This window comes from Salvelinus fontinalis, chromosome 13, assembly GCF_029448725.1.
Source record: "Salvelinus fontinalis isolate EN_2023a chromosome 13, ASM2944872v1, whole genome shotgun sequence".
NCBI classification, from domain to species: domain Eukaryota; kingdom Metazoa; phylum Chordata; class Actinopteri; order Salmoniformes; family Salmonidae; genus Salvelinus; species Salvelinus fontinalis.
The window spans coordinates 3,100,887-3,125,078 of NC_074677.1; the positions used below are offsets into that span (position 1 = coordinate 3,100,887).

The 24,192-nt window shown below is 43.0% G+C and overlaps 1 protein-coding gene across 1 annotated transcript in view; it reads left to right on the top strand.

Annotated features, from left to right (window-relative positions):
- Positions 1–24,192, top strand: part of trpc6a (transient receptor potential cation channel, subfamily C, member 6a) — a 72,339-nt gene that overhangs the window by 42,468 nt on the left and 5,679 nt on the right. The window contains exons 10-15 of the mRNA XM_055941407.1: positions 7,504–7,740; positions 7,899–8,051; positions 14,286–14,397; positions 16,705–16,900; positions 17,637–17,828; positions 23,819–23,875. Coding sequence (XP_055797382.1) covers positions 7,504–7,740; positions 7,899–8,051; positions 14,286–14,397; positions 16,705–16,900; positions 17,637–17,828; positions 23,819–23,875 — 947 coding nt within the window. The remainder of the gene's footprint in view (positions 1–7,503; positions 7,741–7,898; positions 8,052–14,285; positions 14,398–16,704; positions 16,901–17,636; positions 17,829–23,818; positions 23,876–24,192) is intronic.

The window sequence follows — 24,192 nt, forward strand, 5'->3', positions numbered from 1 at the left end:
TCTAGCCAAAGAGAGCGATAACGTAATCATCGCCAAAATATATACATTTTTTCACTAACCTTCTCAGAATTCTTCAGATGACACTCCTGTAACATCATATTACATTCTTTGTCCAAAAGAATCGTTGCTTGGTTGTAAAACGTTGCATTCAACTTCTGATATAGCAGCTAACAGTAGCTAACAATAGCTATTTTGCCCCAACGTGTCCAAATCCTCAAGGCGCAATACTGAGGAAATTCCGAAAAATAGCAATATACTCGCATAATCTGATATAACTCGGTTTAAAATAGCTTCGTTATGATGCTTCTAACACCTATGTCTAATTAAATTACAGACGGATACATCTAACGTTGATTATTGAGCGTTTGAAAATGGCATCCTGAGGTCCCTCTCTGCGCAATGTTCAGCGTCGAAAGGAAGGCTACTCTCACTCCTTGGCCTTTTATAACCTCTGAGAGCTACGCAGCAAGCCCATTCCACTTCTCATTGGTTACTGACATCCAGGGGAAGGCGGGTGCAGTTCACCCAGGATACACACAGACTTTTAAAACTGATCTGAAACCAGAGCTTCGCTCTCAGACCATCGCAGTACCTGTCATGGATTTCGCTGTAGAAAGAGTTCTGGGTCACCCACAGACATAATTCCAACGGTTTATGAAACTAGAGAGTGTTTTCTATCCAATAGAATTAATAATATGCATATTGTACGAGCAAGAATTGAGCACGAGGCAGTTTAATTTGGCGACACCCAGAAATAAAAAATGCTAACTTCCCCCCCTATTGACAAAAGGATATCTATCCTACCCTGTCTTTCTAAGGTCTTCCGTACCTTCCACCGTACCTTCTCCGCTATGCAATCTGGTTTCAGAGCTGGTCATGGGTGACGCTTAGCCAAGCTCAAGGTGCTAAACGATATCATAACCACAATCAATGAGACAATACTGTGCAGCTGTATTCATCGACCTGGCCAAGGCTTTTGACTCTGTCAATCACCACATTCTTATCGGCAGATTCAACAGCCTTGGTTTCTCAAATGACTGCCTCGCCTGGTTCACCAACTACTTCTCAGACAGAGTTCAGTGTGTCAAATTGGAGGGCCTGTTGTCCGGACCTCTGGCAGTTTCTATGTGGGTGTCACAGGGTTAAATTCTCGGGCCGACTCTTTTCTCTGTATACATCAATGATGTCGCTCTTGCTGCTGGTGATTCTCTGATCCACCTCTACGCAGACGACACCCTTCTGTATACTTCTGGCCCTTCTTTCAGTGTTAACTTCTCTAGGATAGGGGGCAGCATTTTCACGTTTGGATGAAAAGCATACCCAAATTCAACTGCCAGCTACTCATGCCCAGAAGATAGGATATGCATATTGTTAGTAGATGTGGATAGAAAACACTCTAAAGTTTCTAAAACTGTTTGGATCATGTCTGTGAGTATAACAGAACTTATTTGGCAGGCGAAACCCAGAGGACAAACCATTCAGATTTTTTTTTTTGTTGAGGTCACTCTCTTTTCAATGGTTTTTCATTGGGAATACAGATTTCTAATTGACCTTCTTGCAGTTCCTACCGCTTCCACTGGATGTCAACAGTCTTTAGAAATTGGTTGAGGGTTTTTCCTTTGTGTAATGAAGAAGAACGGACATTTTGAGTCAGGGTCACTTGTTGTGTCCTGTTTGTTAGAGGCGCATGACCAGAAGACTAGCTACAGTTTGTTTTAGTCCTGTATTGAACACAGATCATCCGTCTTCAATTTGATCGATTATTTACGTAAAAAAATACCTAAAGTTGTATTACAAAAGTAGTTTGAAATGTTTTGGCAAAGTTTACAGGTAACTTTTGAGATATTTTGTAGTCAAGTTTCACAAGTTGGAACCGGTGTTTTTCTGGATCAAACACGCCAAATAAATGGACATTTTGGATATATATCGACGGAATTAATCGAACAAAAGGTCTATTTGTGATGTTTATGGGACATATTGGAGTGCCAACAACAGAAGCTCGTCAAAGGTGAGGCATGACTTATATTTTTATTTCTGCGTTTTGTGTCGCGCCTGCAGGGTTGAGATATGCTTCTCTCTCTTTGTTTACTATGGTGCTAACTCAGATAATAGCATCGTTTGCTTTCGCCGGAAAAGCCTATTTGAATTCTGACATGTTGGCTGGATTCACAACCAGTGTAGCTTTGGTATCTTTCACGTGTGATTTCATGAAAGTTAGATTTTTATAGTAATTTATTTGAATATGGCGCTCTGCATTTTTACTGGCTTTTGGCCATGTGGGACGTTAGCGTCCCACATATCCCAGAGAAGTTAACTAACCTCCAGACGAGCTTCAATACAATACAACTCTCCTTCTGTGTTCTCCAACTGCTCTTAAATGCAAGTAAAACTAAATGCATGCTCTTCAACCGATCGCTGCCCTCACGCCCAGCATCACTACTCGGGACGGTTCTGACAACTACAAATCCCTAGGTGTCTGGTTAGACTGTAAACTCTCCTTCCAGACTCACATTAAGTATCTCCAATCCAAAATTAAATCTAGAATCGGCTTCCTATTCCGCAACAAAGCATCCTTCACTCATGCTGCCAAACATACCCTCATAAAACTGACCATCCTGCCGATCCTCGACTTCGGCGATGTCATTTACAAAATAGCCTCCAACACTCTACTCAGCAAATCGGATGCAGTCTATCACAGTGCCATCAGTTTTGTCACCAAAGCCCCATATACTACCCACTACAGCGACCTGTATGCTCTCGTTGGCTGGCCCTCGCTTCATATTCGTCGCCAAACCCACTGGCTGCAGGTCATCTATAAGTCTTTGCTAGGTAAAGCCCCGCCTTATCTCAGTTCACTGGGCACCATAGCAGCACCCACCCGTAGCACGCGCTCCAGCAGGTATGTTTTACTGGTCACCTCCAAAGCCAATTCTTCCTTTGGCCGTCTTTCCTTCCAGTTCTCTGCTGCCAATGACTGGAACGAACTGCAAAAATCACTGAAGCTGGAGATTCATATCTTCCTCACTAACTTTAAGCACCAGCTATCAGAGCAGCTCACAGATCACTGCACCTTTACATGGCCCATCAGTAAATAGCCCATCCAACTACCTCATCCCCATACTGATATTTTTTTCTTTCTCCTTTGCACCCCAGTATCTCTACTTGCACATTCATCTTCTGCACATCTATCACTCCAGTGTTTAAATTGCTAAATTGTAATTATTTCGCCACTATGGCCTATTTATTGTCTTACCTCCCTAATCTTACCTATTTTGCACACACTGTATATAGCCTTTTTTTCTATTGTGTTATTGACTGTATGTTTGTTTTTTCCATGTGTAACTCTGTGTTGTTATTGTTATTTGTGTCACACTTCTTTGCTTTATCTTGGCCAGGTTGCAGTTGTAAATGAGAACTTGTTCTCAACTGGCCTACCTGGTTAAATAAAGGTGAAATAAATCAATTTAAAAACAGAACAGAGGTGTGAAAGAGAACCAGACACCAGGGGCGTGCTCAGTCCACCTTTTTCTGTAGTCCACAATCATATTTTTTTTGTCTCGCTCACATTGAGGGAAAGATTGTTATCCTGGCACCACACGGCCAGGTCTCTGACCTCCTCCCTATAGGCTGTCTCATCGTTGTAGGTGATCAGGACAATCAATGTTGTGTCGTAGGCAAACTTAATGATGGTGTTGGAGTCGTGCTTGGCCATGCAATCATGGGTGAACAGGGAGTACAGGAGGGGACTGAGCACGCACCCCTGAGGGGCCACCGTGTTGAGGATCAGCGTGGCAGATGTTTTGTTACCTACCCTTACCAATTTGGGAAGGTTCGTCAGGAATTCCAGGATCCAGTTGCAGAGGGAGGTGTTTAGTCCCAGGGTCCTTAGCTTAGTGATGAGCTTTGAGGGCCACTATGGTGTTGAACGCCGAGCTGTAGTCAATGAATAGCATTCTCACGTAGGTGTTCCTTTTGTCCAGGTGGGATAGGGCAGTGTGGAGTGCAAAAATAAAGATTGCATCATCTGTGGATCTGTTGTGGATCTGTTGGGGCGGTATGCAAATTGGAGTGGGTCTAAGGTTTCTGGGATAATGGTGTTGATGTGAGCCATGACCAGCCTTTCAAAGCACTTCATGACCTCAGACGTGAGTGCTACGGGTCGGTAGTCATTTAGACATGTTACATTGGTGTTCCTGGGCACAGGGACTATGGTGGTCTGCTTGAAATATGTTGGTATTACAGACTTGGTCAGGGACAGGTTGAAAATGTCAGTGAAGACACTTGCCAGTTGGTCAGCGCATGCTCGGACTACAAGTCCTGGTAATCCGTCTGGTCCTGTGGCCTTGTGAATGTTGACCTGTTTAAAGGTCTTACTCACAACGGCTACGGAAAGCGTGATCACACAGGCATCCAGAACAGCTGATGCTCTCATGCATGTTTCAGTTTTGCTTGCCTCGAAGCGAGCATAGAGGTTATTTTGCTCGTCTGGTAGGCCCGTGTCACTGGGCAGCTGGTAGCTGTGCTTCCCTTTGTAGTCCATAATAGTTTGCCACATCCGACAAGTCGGAGCTGGTTTAGTACGATTCAATCTTATTCCTGAATTGACGCTTTGCCTGTTTGATGGTTCGTCGGAGGACATAGTGGGATTTCTTATAAGCATCTGGGTTAGAGTCCTGCTCCTTGAAAGCGGCAGCTCTACCCCTTATCTCAGTGCGGATTTTGCCTGTAATCCATGGCTTCTGATTGGGGTATGTACGTACGGTCACTGTGGGGATGGCGCCATCGATACGCTTATTGATGAAGCCGATGACTTAGGTGGTATACACCTCAATGCCATCTGAAGAATCCCAGAACATATTCCAGTATGTGCTGCATAACAGTCCTGTAGCTTAGCATCTGCTTCATCTGACCACTTCCTTATTGGAGCGAGTCCCTGGTACTTCCTGGTTTAGTTTTTACTCGGAAGCAGGAATCAGGAGGATAGAGTTTTGATCAGATTTGCCAAATGGAGGGCGAGGGAGAGTGCTGTATGCATCTCGGTGTGAGGAGTAAAGGTGGTCTAGAGTTTTTTCCCCTCTGGTTGCACATTTAACATGCTGGTAGAAATTAGGATTTAAGGATCCCTTAAACATAAAAAACCCACGTTGGATATTTAACATGTGTTACTAGTGCCAGCTACGTACATGGATACAGGTCATGTTCAGTCGATTCTAGATGTAGCTAGCTCGGTAGTTGTCCATATGTCAAGCTATATCTCAGCTAGCTAACTGCTAGAAATGGAGGAGAAGTGCTTAACTAAATCCATCGCCACATTCAAATAGCCCAGTCAGTGCTTGAGCACTCCGGTTTTTGTTGTGCATAGCTAGCCATGCTAGCAAGTCAGCCGAATGTCCCTGTTGTCTGAAATCTTCTCAGCCAAGTATAGACGTAGTGAAGACGTCACTCGGTGCTCCTGGAGATGAGCCAAGTAGAAATACATCTCAAAGTAAATGTAGCTAGCTAGCCAGATAGTAAACAGTCAAGTGTCTCCAGCCAGCTCCCGCTTGAGTGTGATGTATTAGTTGCCATTAGTCTCAGTCAAATATAACAAAAAAAATAAGTCTGTGCTCTTGGAATGAGAAGATAAAACAACATTGCTTTCATGTGAAAAGTAATATCCAAGTGGATGTCATGAAAATCAGTCCGTTGTCAGCCAGCAAATGCTAGCAAATTAGCCAGCCAGCCAGCCATATATTCCTCCAGCCCGACTGCTAGCCTTCCTCGATCAGCTTTACCTTATGCGCATAGAAGGGTGTAGGAGCTGAAACTTGATCCCCTTCTTGTTGAGACCGGTTTTGATGTCCTTGATTTTGGTTCACACTCCCTTGCCCAGCACATTGCACGTTCCTTGTCTTGGTAATAATGAAAGCGGGCTATGATTAACCTAGGTTGCTCTTGGGTTTAGGGGAGAGGGATCTGTGCACTCGGTCGAGCTCTGGCGGCTTGTCCAAGACACCTTTACCCATCACTTCCACCAGCATGTTGGAGACAAATTTCACAGGGTTGACACCAGTCTTAATTCTCTCCATGACGCCAACAATCGGATGTTTTCCCTTCTGGCATAATTCTCCAGCGTATCTACCTTGGAAAGTAGAGCTGTGTTGGCTGTTTCCATATGAGAGCCAGCTCAGCAATCCGCTCGGTGTTGTCAATGGAGAAACCTGCTAGTGTAGTGAGGCATCGCCCAAACGTGTTGACTGTTTCGCAAAAGGCGTCAATGGAAGTTTTGGAGAGGTGTAAGCGAAGTGCTGAGGAGACAAGCCATATCCTCTTTTAGGCTACTTCTTTGTTTTGCTACCTCAGCTACAAGCGTGGTCATAGACAAGGCCTCCGACTCTGCAGGGCTCTCCATTTTCAGTAGTTGGTTCGGCCTGCGACGATGTGTTGGTCGTAGCAGTTCTCTTTGGGTTGGTCTTGCTCATGGTACCATAAAAAGTGATTAAAAGAATATAACAAACTGATACATCAACATAAAAACTTACAGCGGCGTGTAAAAACTTTAAAATAAATGTTTAATTGGGTACCTTTCTCAAACACGTCTTCTTACATCGCCTGACCGGAAATCTACCATTACTACACAATACTAACTGAAATGTCAAAGTGAAAAGAAGGAAACTCGTACAGAATAAAACTATTCCAAAATTTGCATCCTGTTTGCAAAAAGGCACTAAAGTAAAACTGCAAAACATGTGGCAAAGAAATTAACTTTGTCTTGAATACAAGGTGTTATGTTTGGGGCAAATCCAACATCACTGAGTACCACTTTTCATATTTTCAAGCATGGTGGTGGCTGCATCATGTTAGGGGTATGCTTGTCATTGGCAAGGACTAGGGAGTTTTTTGGGATAAAAAAAACAGAATAGAGCTAAGCACAGGCAAAATCCTACAGGAAAACTTGTTTCAGTCTGCTTTCCAACAGTCACTGGGAGGCAAATTCACCTTTCAGCAGGACAATAACCTAAAACACAAGGCCAAATATATATGAGTTGCTTACCAAGATGACATTGAATGTTCCTGAGTGACCTAGTTACAGTTTTGACTTAAATCATCTTGAAAATGTATGGCAAGACTTGAAAATGGCTGTCTAGTAATGATCAACAACCAACTTGACAGAGCTTGAAGAATTTTACAAAGAAATATCTGCAAATATTGTACAATCCAGGTGCGAAAAGCTCTAAGAGAGTTACCCAGAAAGCTTCACAGCTGTAATCACTGGCAAAGGTGATTCTAACATGTATTGACTCAGGGGTGTGAATACTTACGTAAATTACAAATCTCTTCATTTAATTTTCAATCAATTAGCAAACATTTCTATAAACATGTTTTCACTTTGTCATTATGGTGTAATCTATTTAATCTACATTGAATTCAGGCTGTAACACAACTAAATGTAAAGTAAGTCCAGTGGAATAATCTGAACTGGGGTGAAAGGAGCATCTATGAACTACTTTATCCCTCCCTCAGGTATGATTTGGGCGGAGGTAAAGGAGATCTGGTCTCAGGGTGCGGGAGAATACCTCTTAGAACCCTGGAACTTCCTGGACTTCGGAATGTTGGCCATCTTCCTGGCGTCCTTCAGTTCCCGCTTCTCTGCCTATAACCACACCCACTCAGCCCAGCTATACGTTCACACACACTACACCCACCTCTCTACGCTGGACAACATCACCCTTCCACCACACGTACACTACTACACACTGGGTGAGTACACACACACACACACACACACACACACACACACACACACACACACACACACACACACACACACACACACACACACACACACACACCTTGGACTTGAGTCAATCATTCATTTAATGAATCAACCAACCAACCAATCAATCAATCACCCCCAGCTCGTCTCTCCTGGTTGCCCTCTGACCCCCAGCTGATATCTGAGGGGCTGTATGCGGTTGCCGTGGTGCTCAGTTTCAGCCGCATCGCCTACATCCTGCCAGCCAATGAAAGCTTCGGACCGCTGCAGATATCACTAGGACGCACTGTTAAAGGTACACACACACACCTAACTAATTGCTATTTATGCAGCCAGGTCCCCCATAACACAAGTCATTATTTGACGTTCGTCCATGTCTAAGGATGTCGGAAGATGACGTGGAAAGCGGCAACAGTGAGCGGTGTTACCTTCAAGGTTTTCGGTTTTGCTAGGGTGTTGTGGACAGGGATGGCGGATGGGCGTAAGCATCTGCCTCTGATTCCGAAGTTTGCAAGTTTGAGTCCAGTGATATAAAGTTGTTTTGGGTATTTTTGTTTTAAGCCTATCCTTAACATTAACTCTTACCTTAACCAACCAATCGGAGTTCATGCCTGAACTGAACTCCAACCTTAAAAATGCAGATTTAATGCCTAAACTTAGCCTTAAACACTTCTGAGTGTTATTCTTGGAAAAATGTTGAAATTTGACATTTGAGAAACATGGATGAACGTCTAATTCTGACGTGAGACTGTGAGAGCTAGTTGAGAGCTGGTGGGCTGTTTCGTCACAACATTCTTTTGAAGACTGACTCCAGACAAAATGTTCTACTCAATGCCTTCTCAAATGGTGTTGATAAAGAATTAGGGGGTATTGTAGTGGCTTGGAAAAACAATCACATTTCTAAACGAGGCAAATCATTAGTAGGAAAACCTTGTCATCATTGTGATGTCGTCAAATTGTCTTTAGACATAGTATAGCGTTAACTATATAGCCAAGACTGAGGGGAGACACCGGATTTTAGCCAGCTAACTTTAGCATTGCTAAGTACTTTTGACAAACCTTGATAGCTAATTATAACATTGCCATCTGTCTAAAGTAAAATTGACGACATCATAGTGATGGCAAAGTTGTTTACTACTAATGATTTACTGTATTAACATTCACACCAGATTATCTCATATATGACACCAACACCACCATAACCTCTCTGTTACTCTACCAGATTATATCATATATAACACCAACACCACAATGACCTCTCTGTTACTCTACCAGATTATATCATATATAACCCCAACACCACAATAACCTCTGTTACTCTACCAGATTTTATCACATATAACACCACAATAACCTCTGTTACTCTACCAGATTATATCATATATAACACCAACACCACAATAACCTCTGTTACTCTACCAGATTATATCATATATAACACCAACACCACAATAACCTCTGTTACTCTACCAGATTATATCATATATAACACCAACACCACAATAACCTCTGTTACTCTACCAGATGATATCATATATAACACCAACACCACAATAACCTCTGTTACTCTACCAGATTATATCATATATAACACCAACACCACAATAACCTCTGTTACTCTACCAGATTATATCATATATAACACCAACACCACAATAACCTCTGTTACTCTACCAGATTATATCATATATAACACCAACACCACAATAACCTCAGTTACTCTACCAGATTATATCATATATAACACCACAATAACCTCTGTTACTCTACCAGATTATATCATATATAACACCAACACCACAATAACCTCTCTGTTACTCTACCAGATGATATCATATATAACACCAACACCACAATAACCTCTGTTACTCTACCAGATTATATCATATATAACACCAACACCACAATAACCTCTGTTACTCTACCAGATTATATCATATATAACACCAACACCACAATAACCTCTCTGTTACTCTACCAGATTATATCATATATAACCCCAACACCACAATAACCTCTGTTACTCTACCAGATTATATCATATATAACCCCAACACCACAATAACCTCTGTTACTCTACCAGATTATATCATATATAACACCAACACCACAATAACCTCTCTGTTACTCTACCAGATTATACCATATATAACACCAACACCACAATGACCTCTGTTACTCTACCAGATTATATCATATATAACACCAACACCACAATAACCTCTGTTACTCTACCAGATTATATCATATATAACACCAACACCACAATAACCTCTGTTACTCTACCAGATTATATCATATATAACACCACAATAACCTCTCTGTTACTCTACCAGATTATATCATATATAACACCAACACCACAATAACCTCTGTTACTCTACCAGATTATATCATATATAACACCAACACCACAATAACCTCTGTTACTCTACCAGATTATATCATATATAACACCAACACCACAATAACCTCTCTGTTACTCTACCAGATTATATCATATATAACACCAACACCACAATAACCTCTGTTACTCTACCAGATTATATCATATATAACACCAACACCACAATAACCTCTGTTACTCTACCAGATTATATCATATATAACACCACAATAACCTCTGTTACTCTACCAGATTATCTCATATATGACACCAACACCACCATAACCTCTCTGTTACTCTACCAGATTATATCATATATAACACCAACACCACAATAACCTCTGTTACTCTACCAGATTATATCATATATAACACCAACACCACAATAACCTCTGTTACTCTACCAGATTATATCATATATAACACCAACACCACAATAACCTCTGTTACTCTACCAGATTATATCATATATAACACCAACACCACAATAACCTCTGTTACTCTACCAGATTATATCATATATAACACCACAATAACCTCTGTTACTCTACCAGATTATATCATATATAACACCAACACCACAATAACCTCTGTTACTCTACCAGATTATATCATATATAACACCAACACCACAATAACCTCTGTTACTCTACCAGATTATATCATATATAACACCACAATAACCTCTCTGTTACTCTACCAGATTATATCAAATATAACACCAACACCACAATAACCTCTCTGTTACTCTACCAGATTATATCATATATAACACCAACACCACCATAACCTCTGTTACTCTACCAGATTATATCATATATAACACCAACACCACAATAACCTCTCTGTTACTCTACCAGATTATATCATATATAACACCAACACCACAATAACCTCTGTTACTCTACCAGATTATATCATATATAACACCAACACCACAATAACCTCTGTTACTCTACCAGATTATATCATATATAACCCCAACACCACAATAACCTCTGTTACTCTACCAGATTATATCATATATAATACCACAATAACCTCTGTTACTCTACCAGATTATATCATATATAACACCAACACCACAATAACCTCTCTGTTACTCTACCAGATTATATCATATATAACACCAACACCACAATAACCTCTCTGTTACTCTACCAGATTATATCATATATAACACCACAATAACCTCTGTTACTCTACCAGATTATATCATATATAACACCAACACCACAATAACCTCTGTTACTCTACCAGATTATATCATATATAACACCACAATAACCTCTGTTACTCTACCAGATTATATCATATATAACACCAACACCACAATAACCTCTGTTACTCTACCAGATTATATCATATATAACACCAACACCACAATAACCTCTGTTACTCTACCAGATTATATCATATATAACACCAACACCACAATAACCTCTCTGTTACTCTACCAGATTATATCATATATAACACCACAATAACCTCTGTTACTCTACCAGATTATATCATATATAACACCAACACCACAATAACCTCTGTTACTCTACCAGATTATATCATATATAACACCACAATAACCTCTGTTACTCTACCAGATTATATCATATATAACACCAACACCACAATAACCTCTGTTACTCTACCAGATTATATCATATATAACACCAACAACACAATAACCTCTGTTACTCTACCATATTATATCATATATAACACCAACAACACAATAACCTCTGTTAATCCTCCAGATTATATCTTAAATAACCCAAACACGAAAATAACCACTAGGTTGCTGTAACTGATTATATCACATATAACGCTAACACCAGTGTCGTGTCTTAGGCATCATTAAACTGAAGATTTATTTATCAAATAACTCTCTGTAATTATTATTACACGATTAAACTGATTAATCATGTAACTGTAATTAACTAGTAAGTCAGTGGACCAAGGAAAATATTCAGATTACAAAGTTATAATTTTTCTAATATAACTTTCAGATATTTTAATATCTGATCAATTAGTCTTCGAATTAATTAATTATTATTTACCTCACGTTAGTCTCATTCTAAACGTCGTAAATTGTTGGTTATCTGCACGAACCCAGTCTTCACTATGAGTCATCCATACATCAATTGTCTTAAAATCATTTATTTACTAACTAAGTAATTCACAGAAATGCACAACAAACAGTAGATATGTTTACAAGGAAGTGATAGGAGATGGGGGCGTGCCCTAGTGGGCTAAACCGGCATGGCGGCTTGTTAGACAGAAGGGGAAGTGGGGATCGACTGAGAAGTCACTAAGAGTGATAATTATAACAATTGAAATGCTAATCCTTTGCACATGAACGCTCACTCATTCAGGAACAACTGCAATCAATATATATATTTACGCTCAGTGTGTCGTCGGGATCTCTGTTGAAAAGTTTGTTTCTGTTGCAGAGTCTGTCCGCCCTCTTTCGCTCTCTGTCGTGGGTAGAATGGATAGTTCAGAGTGACATTCATTCATGTCGTTATAGAATAGATGTTTCGGCGGTTGTCGGTCTTCGCGTTCAATGATACCGAATTCCTAGCTGCAGACTAGTAATTAATATCAAAGACTTGTTCTTATTCTGTCGGTATCGATAGTCTAAGAGTTTAACCACGTGGTATGGTTAAAAGATTCAGCCATCTACTCAAACCTTAACTTATACTCAGGTTTATGGTCTCTACTCAAATCTTGGCCTTCTCGTGGTAAGCTGGTCTGCAACCTTTAGCCATCTCGTAATTGATGTAAGCTCGGTCTGGTGATATAAAACCCCCACCTGGGTTTTCTTCGGGACTGAAGCTGGAGACTCATATCTGCCTCACTAGCTTTAAGCACCAGCTGTCAGAGCAGCTCACAGATTACTGCACCTGTACATAGCCCATCTATAATTTATATATATCTATAATTTAGCCCAAACAACGACCTCTTCCCCTACTGTATATATTTATTTATTTTGCTCCTTTGCACACCATTATTTCTATTTCTACTTTGCACATTCTTCCACTGCAAATCTACCACTCCAGTGTTTTACTTGCTATATTGTATTTACCTCGCCACCATGGCCTTTTTTTGCCTTTACCTCCCTTATCTCACCTCATTAGCTCACATTGTATATAGACTTATTTTTCTACTGTATTATTGATTGTATGTTTGTTTATTCCATGTGTAACTCTGTGTTGTTGTATGTGTCGAACTGCTTTGCTTTATCTTGGCCAGGTCGCAGTTGCAAATGAGAACTTGTTCTCAACTAGCCTACCTGGTTAAATAAAGGTGAAATAAAAAATAAAATAAAAAACATAGAAAAAGGCTGTCTGATGCCAGGTCTTGTCTGTGCCCCTGGGGGCCAATGACTTAGTGAAACGTTTTAGGGAATTGGAGTTTCCTTCATTAAACAGTCCAAAATCACATTACACAATTTCACAAACAGTATCATCCTCACTCATTCATCTTATACAACAATTAGATGTAAACCTCATATCCGAGGCTATTGTATAAACAGCGTTATGGTAATGTGGCCGTATTGTCTCCCATGAGTTTCACAAAATTGTACCAAACGGACCAGTTCGTAGCTGGATACTTCACCGATCTTTTATACCTTCTCAAGAACATAAATGTTGTTCGGAACTCCAGTTCTGTGAGGTGGAAGAACTTCCTTTGTTCTCTCTATGAAACTCACTCTCTCTCTATACTGTGGCCATGAGGAGATAATCTCCTCCAGGATTTTACGACCTCTCTGACCACAGCAGCCTGAGTGTAACAGACAGAGAGAGGGGGATGGTGCTCGCTGTACCCAAAGAGGGCAACGTCATGACACTACAAAAACCTTTCTTTTAATCTACCTGATTATATCATAAATAACCCTAACACCACAATAACCTCTCTGTTTAGCTACCTGATTATATCATATATAACACCAACACCACAATAACCTCTCTGTTACTCTACCATATTATATCATATATAACCCTAACTGCAACACCAAAAGAACCTCGGTTAATATACCTGATTATATCACTTTCTCACCCCTCCCCTGTGTGTGTGTGTGTGTGTGTGTGTGTGTGTGTGTGTGTGTGTGTGTGTGTGTGTGTGTGTGTGTGTGTGTTGCAGACATCTTGAAGTTCATGGTGATCTTTATCCTGGTGTTCCTGGCGTTTATGATCGGAATGTTCAACCTCTACTCCTACTACCTGGGGGCCAAGCAGAACGATGCCTTTACCACGTAAAACATTCACACACACAGTCCTACTACCTGGGGGCCAAGCAGAACGATGCCTTTACCACGTAAAACATTCACACACACAGTCCTACTACCTGGGGGCCAAGCAGAACGATGCCTTTACCACGTAAAACATTCACACACACACTCCTACTACCTGGGGGCCAAGCAGAACGATGCCTTTACCACGTAAAACATTCACACACACACTCCTACTACCTGGGGGCCAAGCAGAACGATGCCTTTACCACGTAAAACATTCACACATACAGTCCTACTACCTGGGGGCCAAGCAGAACGATGCCTTTACCACGTAAAACACACAGTCCTACTACCTGGGGGCCAAGCAGAATGATGCCTTTACCACGTAACACATACAGTCCTACTACCTGGGGGCCAAGCAGAACGATGCCTTTACCACGTAACACACACAGTCCTACTACCTGGGGGCCAAGCAGAATGATGCCTTTACCACGTAACACACAGTCCTACTACCTGGGGGCCAAGCAGAACGATGCCTTTACCACGTAACACACACAGTCCTACTACCTGGGGGCCAAGCAGAACGATGCCTTTACCACGTATCACACACAGTCCTACTACCTGGGGGCCAAGCAGAATGATGCCTTTACCACGTAACACACACAGTCCTACTACCTGGGGGCCAAGCAGAATGATGCCTTTACCACGTAACACACACAGTCCTACTACCTGGGGGCCAAGCAGAATGATGCCTTTACCACGTAACACACACAGTCCTACTACCTGGGGGCCAAGCAGAATGATGCCTTTACCACGTAAAACACACAGTCCTACTACCTGGGGGCCAAGCAGAACGATGCCTTTACCACGTAACACACACAGTCCTACTACCTGGGGGCCAAGCAGAACGATGCCTTTACCACGTAAAACATTCACACACACAGTCCTACTACCTGGGGGCCAATCAGAACGATGCCTTTACCACGTAACACACAGTCCTACTACCTGGGGGCCAAGCAGAACGATGCCTTTACCATGTAACACACAGTCCTACTACCTGGGGGCCAAGCAGAATGATGCCTTTACCACGTAACACACAGTCCTACTACCTGGGGGCCAATCAGAACGATGCCTTTACCACGTAACACACAGTCCTACTACCTGGGGGCCAAGCAGAATGATGCCTTTACCACGTAACACACAGTCCTACTACCTGGGGGCCAAGCAGAATGATGCCTTTCCCACGTAACACACACAGTCCTACTACCTGGGGGCCAAGCAGAATGATGCCTTTACCACGTAACACACAGTCCTACTACCTGGGGGCCAAGCAGAATGATGCCTTTACCACGTAAAACACACAGTCCTACTACCTGGGGGCCAAGCAGAATGATGCCTTTACCACGTAACACACACAGTCCTACTACCTGGGGGCCAATCAGAACGATGCCTTTACCACGTAACACACAGTCCTACTACCTGGGGGCCAAGCAGAATGATGCCTTTACCACGTAACACACACAGTCCTACTACCTGGGGGCCAAGCAGAATGATGCCTTTACCACGTAAAACACAGTCCTACTACCTGGGGGCCAAGCAGAATGATGCCTTTACCACGTAACACACACAGTCCTACTACCTGGGGGCCAAGCAGAACGATGCCTTTACCACGTAACACACACAGTCCTACTACCTGGGGGCCAAGCAGAGCGATGCCTTTACCACGTAACACACAGTCCTACTACCTGGGGGCCAAGCAGAACGAGGCCTTTACCACGTAACACACAGTCCTACTACCTGGGGGCCAAGCAGAATGATGCCTTTACCACGTAACACACAGTCCTACTACCTGGGGGCCAAGCAGAACGATGCCTTTACCACGTAACACACAGTCCTACTACCTGGGGGCCAAGCAGAACGATGCCTTTACATTCACACACAGTCCTACTACCGGGGGGCCAAGCAGAACGATGCCTTTACATTCACACACAGTCCTACTACCTGGGGGCCAAGCAGAACGATGCCTTTACCACGTAACACACAGTCCTACTACCTGGGGGCCAAGCAGAATGATGCCTTTCCCACGTAACACACACAGTCCTACTACCTGGGGGCCAAGCAGAACGATGCCTTTACCACGCATTACATTCACACACAGTAACAACTTCCATGCAGCCTTTAGCTCAGCAGGCTAACTCAGATGGTTTCAACCCAGTCCGTTACATAGGCCTTTATTTTCATTCTAATGATGTTTTATTTCCAGTGGTGCTTCAAATAACATCACCATCCTCCTCCCTTCTATTTCCCCCCCCCCTTCCCTCCCTCCAGTCTCGAGGAGAGCTTTAAGACTCTGTTCTGGGCGATCTTCGGCCTGTCGGAGGTGAAGTCGGTCGTCATTAACAACGATCACAAGTTCATTGAGAACATCGGCTACGTCCTGTATGGCGTTTATAATGTTACCATGGTGATCGTTCTGCTGAACATGCTGATCGCTATGATAAACAGCTCTTTCCAGGAGATAGAGGTACACACACACCCCCCACTACTGATGCTACCAGACTCTTAATAGGATCGGTAAATACTGCAACATTTAAGAACTTGCCCCCTAATCCCTCTGTTCCAAAACGTGTCAATATTGGACTATAAATTGTGCCTCCCTGTATTATACTGATGCTAAAATGTTTATTCTACTGAGCCATTTACTTTGTGTTTATATTCTTATATTTTATTATTTCTTATTGTTACATTGTTGAGAAGGAACCCGGAAGTAAGCATTTCATTGGACGATGTATACCATGTGTGTCCCGTACATATGATAAATAAAACTTGAAACACACCCATGCAAGCACACACATACGCACACTCAAATACATGCCTGACACACACACAGAGGCCCTGGCATTGTACGGTCTCATCAGTCAGACTCTCCTAAACCTGTTTAATGCTCTCTCCTTCCTTCTTCTCTGTTCTTCTCTCTGTCCTTCTCTCTCTCTCCACGCTCTCTGTTCTCTCCTCTCGCTCTCTCTTTCATTCTCTTACCTTCCTTCTCTCTCTCTCTCGCTCTCCTCTCTCTCTCTCTTCTCTATCTCCTTCCTTCTCTCTCTCTCTTCTCTCTCCTCTCTCTCTCTCTCCTTCTCTCTCTCTCTTCTCTCTCTCTCTCCTCTCTCTCTCTCTCCTTCTCTCTCTCTCTCTCCCTCTCTCTCTCTCTCTCTCTCTCTCCTTCTCTCTCTCTCCTTCCTTCTCTCTCTACCTGTTTACAGGATGATGCTGATGTGGAGTGGAAGTTTGCCCGTGCCAAGCTGTGGTTCTCCTACTTTGAGGAAGGCAGGACCCTGCCCGTCCCATTTAACCTGGTTCCTAGTCCTAAAGCAACGCTGGGCCTGGCCACTGCTGTGAGAGCGCTGCTGCTACACAGCCACACACAGCCACCTGACGGGGCGCAGCTCAACCAGGTACACACACAAACACACTTTTCTCTGTTCATCCACTGTATTAGCCTCTAGTTATGGTAGATCTAGGTTCTGTATCAGCCTCTAGTTATGGTAGATCTAGGTTCTGTATCTGCCTCTAGTTATGGTAGACCTCGGTCCTGTATCAGCCTATAGTTATGGTAGACCTCGGTCCTGTATCAGTCTCTAATTATGGTAGACCTCGGTCCTTTATCAGTTTCTAGTTATGGTAGACCTAGGTCCTGTATCAGTCAATCAATCAATCAATCAAGTTTATTTTATATAGCCCTTTGTACATCAGCTAATATCTCGAAGTGCTGTACAGAAACCCAGCCTAAAACCCCAAACAGCAAGCAATGCAGGTGTAGAAGCACGGTGGCTAGGAAAAACTCCCTAGAAAGGCCAAAACCTAGGAAGAAACCTAGAGAGGAACCAGGCTATGAGGGGTGGCCAGTCCTCTTCTGGCTGTGCCGGGTGGAGATTATAACAGAACTATGCCAAGATGTTCAAAATGTTCATAAGTGACAAGCATGGTCAAATAATAATCAGGAATAAATGTCAGTTGGCTTTTCATAGCCGATCATTAAGAGTTGAAAACAGCAGGTCTGGGACAGGTAGGGGTTCCATAACCGCAGGCAGAGCAGTTGAAACTGGAACAGCAGCAAGGCCAGGTGGACTGGGGACAGCACGGAATCATCATGCCCGGTAGTCCTGACGTATGGTCCTAGGGCTCAGGTTCTCAGAGAGAGAGAAAGAAAGAGAGAACGAGAGAATTAGAGAGAGCATACTTAAATTCACACAGGACACTGGATAAGACAGGAGAAGTACTCCAGGTATAACCAACTGACCCTAGCCCCCCGACACAAACTACTGCAGCATAAATACTGGAGGCTGAGACAGGAGCGGTCAGGAGACACTGTGGCCCCATCCGATGATACCCCCGGACAGGGCCAAACAGGAAGGATATAACCCCACCCACTTTGCCAAAGCACAGCCCCCGCACCACTAGAGGGAAAACTTCAACCACCAACTTACAATCCTGAGACAAGGCCGAGTATAGCCCACAAAGATCTCCGCCACGGCACAAACCAAGGGGGGGCGCCAACCCAGACAGGAAGATCACGTCAGTAACTCAACCCCCTCAAGTGACGCACCCCTCCTAGGGACGGCATGAAAGAGCACCAGTAAGCCAGTGACTTAGCCCCTGTAATAGGGTTAGAGGCAGAGAATCCCAGTGGAGAGAGGAGAACCGGCCAGGCAGAGACAGCAAGGGCGGTTCGTTGCTCCAGAGCCTTTCCGTTCACCTTCACACTCCTGGGCCAGACTACACTCAATCATTTGACCTACTGAAGAGATAAGTCTTCAGTAAAGACTTAAAGGTTGAGACCGAGTCTGCGTCTCTCACATGGGTAGGCAGACCGTTCCATAAAAATGGAGATCTATAGGAGAAAGCCCTGCCTCCCGCTGTTTGCTTAGAAATTCTAGGGACAATTAGGAGGCCTGCGTCTTGTGACCGTAGCGTACGTATAGGTATGTACGGCAGGACCAACTCAGAAAGATAGGTAGGAGCAAGCCCATGTAACGCTTTATAGGTTAACAGTAAAACCTTGAAATCAGCCCTTGCCTTAACAGGAAGCCAGTGTAGGGAAGCTAGCACTGGAGTAATATGATCAAATTTCTTGGTTCTAGTCAGGATTCTAGCAGCCGTGTTTAGCACTAACTGAAGTTTATTTAGTGCTTTATCCGGGTAGCCGGAAAGTAGAGCATTGCAGTAGTCTAACCTAGAAGTAACAAATGCATGGATTAATTCTCTAGTTATGGTAGACCTAGGTCCTGTACCAGTCTCTAGTTATGGTAGACCTCGGTCCTTTATCAGTTTCTAGTTAAGGTAGACCTCGGTCCTGTATCAGTTTCTAGTTATGGTAGACCTAGGTCCTGTATCAGCCTCTAGTTATGGTAGACCTCGGTCCTGTATCAGTTTCTAGTTATGGTAGACCTAGGTCCTGTATCAGTCTCTAGTTATGGTAGACCTCGGTCCTGTATCAGTCTCTAGTTATGGTAGACCTCGGTCCTGTATCAGTTTCTAGTTATGGTAGACCTAGGTCCTGTATCAGTCTCTAGTTATGGTAGACCTCGGTCCTGTATCAGTCTCTAGTTATGGTAGACCTAGGTCCTTTATCAGCCTCTAGTTATGGTAGACCTCGGTCCTGTATCAGTCTCTAGTTATGGTAGACCTAGGTCCTTTATCAGCCTCTAGTTATGGTAGATCTAGGTCCTGTATCAGCCTCTAGTTATGGTAGACCTCGGTCCTGTATCAGCCTCTAGTTATGGTAGACCTCGGTCCTGTATCTGCCTCTAGTTATGGTAGACCTCGGTCCTGTATCTGCCTCTAGTTATGGTAGACCTCGGTTCTGTATCTGCCTGTAGTTATGGTAGACCTCGGTCCTGTATCAGTCTGTAGTTATGGTAGACCTAGGTTCTGTATCTGCCTCTAGTTATGGTAGATCTAGGTCCTGTATCAGCCTCTAGTTATGGTAGACCTCGGTCCTGTATCAGTCTCTAGTTATGGTAGACCTAGGTCCTGTATCAGCCTCTAGTTATGGTAGACCTAGGTCCTTTATCAGCCTCTAGTTATGGTAGACCTAGGTCCTTTATCAGCCTCTAGTTATGGTAGACCTCGGTCCTGTATCAGTCTGTAGTTATGGTAGACCTAGGTTCTGTATCTGTCTCTAGTTATGGTAGACCTAGGTTCTGTATCTGCCTGTAGTTATGGTAGACCTCGGTCCTGTATCAGCCTCTAGTTATGGTAGACCTAGGTTCTGTATCTGCCTGTAGTTATGGTAGACCTAGGTTCTGTATCTGCCTCTAGTTATGGTAGACCTCGGTCCTGTATCAGCCTCTAGTTATGGTAGACCTCGGTCCTGTATCAGTCTCTAGTTATGGTAGACCTCGGTCCTGTATCAGCCTCTAGTTATGGTAGACCTAGGTTCTGTATCTGCCTCTAGTTATGGTAGACCTAGGTCCTGTATCAGTCTCTAGTTATGGTAGACCTAGGTCCTGTATCAGTCTCTAGTTATGGTAGACCTCGGTCCTGTATCAGTCTCTAGTTATGGTAGACCTAGGTCCTGTATCAGCCTCTAGTTATGGTAGACCTCGGTCCTGTATCAGTCTCTAGTTATGGTAGACCTAGTGCAACATGGCGCCGACAGAGACGGTCGCCTTGCTTCGAATTCTTAGGAAACTACAGTCGTGGCCAAAAGTTGAGAATGACACCAATATAATTTTTCAGAAAGTCTGCTGCCTCAGTTTGTATGATGGCTTTTTGCATATACATATACATATATATTTGCATATAACTAAGTGGCTCGGGGAACAAAACATCTATATTTTGGGTCCATGGCCAGGAAACTCCCCAGACCTTAATCCCATTGAGAACTTGTGTTCAATCCTCAAGAGACGGGTGGACAAACAAAAACCCACAAATTCTAACAAACTCCAAGCATCGATTATGCAAGAATGGGCTGCCATCAGTCAGGATGTGGCCCAGAAGTTAATTGACAGCATGCCAGGGCGGATTGCAGAGGTCTTGAAAGAGAAGGGTCAACACTGCAAATATTGACTCTTTGCATCAACTTCATCTAATTGTCAATAAAAGCCTTTGACACTTATGAAATGCTTGTAATTATACTTCAGTATTCCATAGTAACATCTGACAAAGATATCTAAAGACACTGAAGCAGCAAACTTTGTGGAAATTAATATTTGTGTCATTCTCAAAACTTTTGGCCACGACTGTGTACAGTACTTAGTTTTTTTATGTATACTTTATTACATTGTTACCCCAGGAAATCTTAAGTCTCATTACATACAGCTGGGAAGAACTATTGGATATAAGAGCAACGTCAATTTACCAACATTAAGACCAGGAATACGACTTTCCCGAAGCGGATCCTCTGTTCAAACCACCACCCAGGACAATGGATCGGATCCCAGCAGGCGACCCAAAACAACGGCGCCGCAGAAAGGGCAGACAGAGCGGCCTCCTGGTCAGGCTCCGTAGACGTGCACATCGCCCACTGCTCCAGAGTATACTACTCGCCAATGTCCAGTCTCTTGACAACAAGGTAGGCGAAATTCGAGCAAGGGTTGCCTTCCAGAGAGAACTCAGAGATTGTAACATTCTCTGTTTCATGGAAACATGACTCTCTCGGGATATGTTGTCGGAATCGTTTCAGCCACCGGGCTTCTCCGTGCATCGCGCCGACAGAGATAAACACCTCTCTGGGAAGAGGAAGGGCGGGGGTGTATGCTTCATGATTAACGACTCATGGTGTAATCATAACAACATACAGGAACTCAAGTCCTTCTGCTCACCCAACCTAGAATTCCTTACAATCAAATGCCGGCCATATTACCTATTAAAGAGAATTCTCGTCAGTTATAGTCACAGCGGTGTACATTCCCCCTCAAGCAGACACCAAGACGGCCCTCAAGGAACTTCACTGGACTCTATGTAAACAGGAAACCATATATCCTGACGCTGCATTTATTGTAGCTGGGGATTTTAACAAGAAAATTTGAGAACAAGGCTACCTAAATTCTATCAGCATATTTACTGCACTACGTGCAGGGGTAATACCCTCGAACACTGCTACTCTAACTTCCGCAATGCATACAAGGCCCTCCCCTGCCCTCCCTTCAGCAAACCACGACGCCATCTTGCTCCTACCGTCTTATAGGCAGAAACTCAAACAGGATGTACCAGTGATGAGACGCTTCAAGATTGTTTTTAATCACGCGTACTGGAATATGTTGCGGTCAGCCTCAGAGAACAACATCGACCTATACGCTGACCCGGTGAGTGAGTTCATCAGGAAGTGTATAGGAGATGTTGTACTGTGACTATTAAAACCCTAACCAGAAACCGTGAACGGATGGCGGCATTTGTGCAAAACTGAAAGTATGATCCACCGCATTTAACCTTGGAAAGAGGGCCAGGAATATGGCTGAATATAAACAGCTAACAAGGACTGTGCCCCCTCCTCCACGTGAGAAAACGTGAGAAAAACATTTAAACGTTTTAACCCTCTCAAGGCTGCTGGCCCAGACGGCATCCCCAGCCGTGTCCTCAGAACATGCTCAGAATGCCCTGCCGTGCTGTATTCCATGGAGGAAAATGCCCTGCGTAGAAGAGAAGTCCAGGTCACAAAAAAAGTCCTCAGGTCATCTTGGAACAAAGCTGTCCTCTCCAACTCTTCCTCTGAAGTAGCTAGGCTAATTATTGAAGCAATGATGGCTTAGCAAGGCTTCTAATTGGCTAATTATTGAAGCAATGATGGCTTAGCAAGGCTTCTAATTGGCTAAAACAAAAATCGGTTACTTTAGTTGACTACAGCATAAAAGGTCGAACTATTTCAGTGACCCTGAAATGTTGTTTCTTCTACGTTTGCACATGAAAGTAACAAGTGTTTGATGCAATAGAAAACACCACGGGGTCATCAACCAAGGCTGCAGCAAAAGGTTAATGTTTATAATACCTGGTTTTAAGAGGTTGTTAGACTGGGATAAATAAAGATAAAGAAGCGTACCAATTCATCACCACGGTTTCAAACTTGAAACACATCATAGGAGTTGACCATTGGTCTGGAAACCAACCGTTTCCTGGGGCAGAGCAACAACGCACGACACCCAAATGTGAAGAGATGACGTTCAACTGTGCAACGACAGGAAATAAGGTTGTGATGCATTAGGGTTCGTATTATTGGATTTATAAATGGTGGAGACAAGCACTGACTGCCGATCACTACATTGACCAATGCGTTGTAACCTGTTTTTCACTGGTTTATAATGCATTTACAAATGATTAAATAACCATTAATAATGTAATTATAAACCTTCTGGTAAAGTGTTACCAATAACGGTAATAGGTATTTAAATAGCATTAATATACTAATCGTAATAAGTATTTAATACTGTGTCTCTGTGTGTTTCAGCTGGGAGACAGTACAGCTTCAGGATACAGCAACTCTCCGAGACCCACCAGATACCAGGTAACATACACCAGGATTATTTATGTTCATGAGCACAGCCTTATTTCTATTACAGCATATTGGATGACTGTCATTCATATTCACCCAGTTCAATGTAACAGTGATAGGTTTAGGTTACTATCATTCATATTCACCCAGTTCAATGTAACAGTGATAGGTTTAGGTTACTGTCATTCATATTCCATTCACCCAGTTCAATGTAACAGTGATAGGTTTAGGTTACTGTCATTCATATTCACCCAGTTCAATGTAACAGTGATAGGTTTAGGTTACTGTCATTCATATTCACCCAGTTCAATGTAACAGTGATAGGTTTA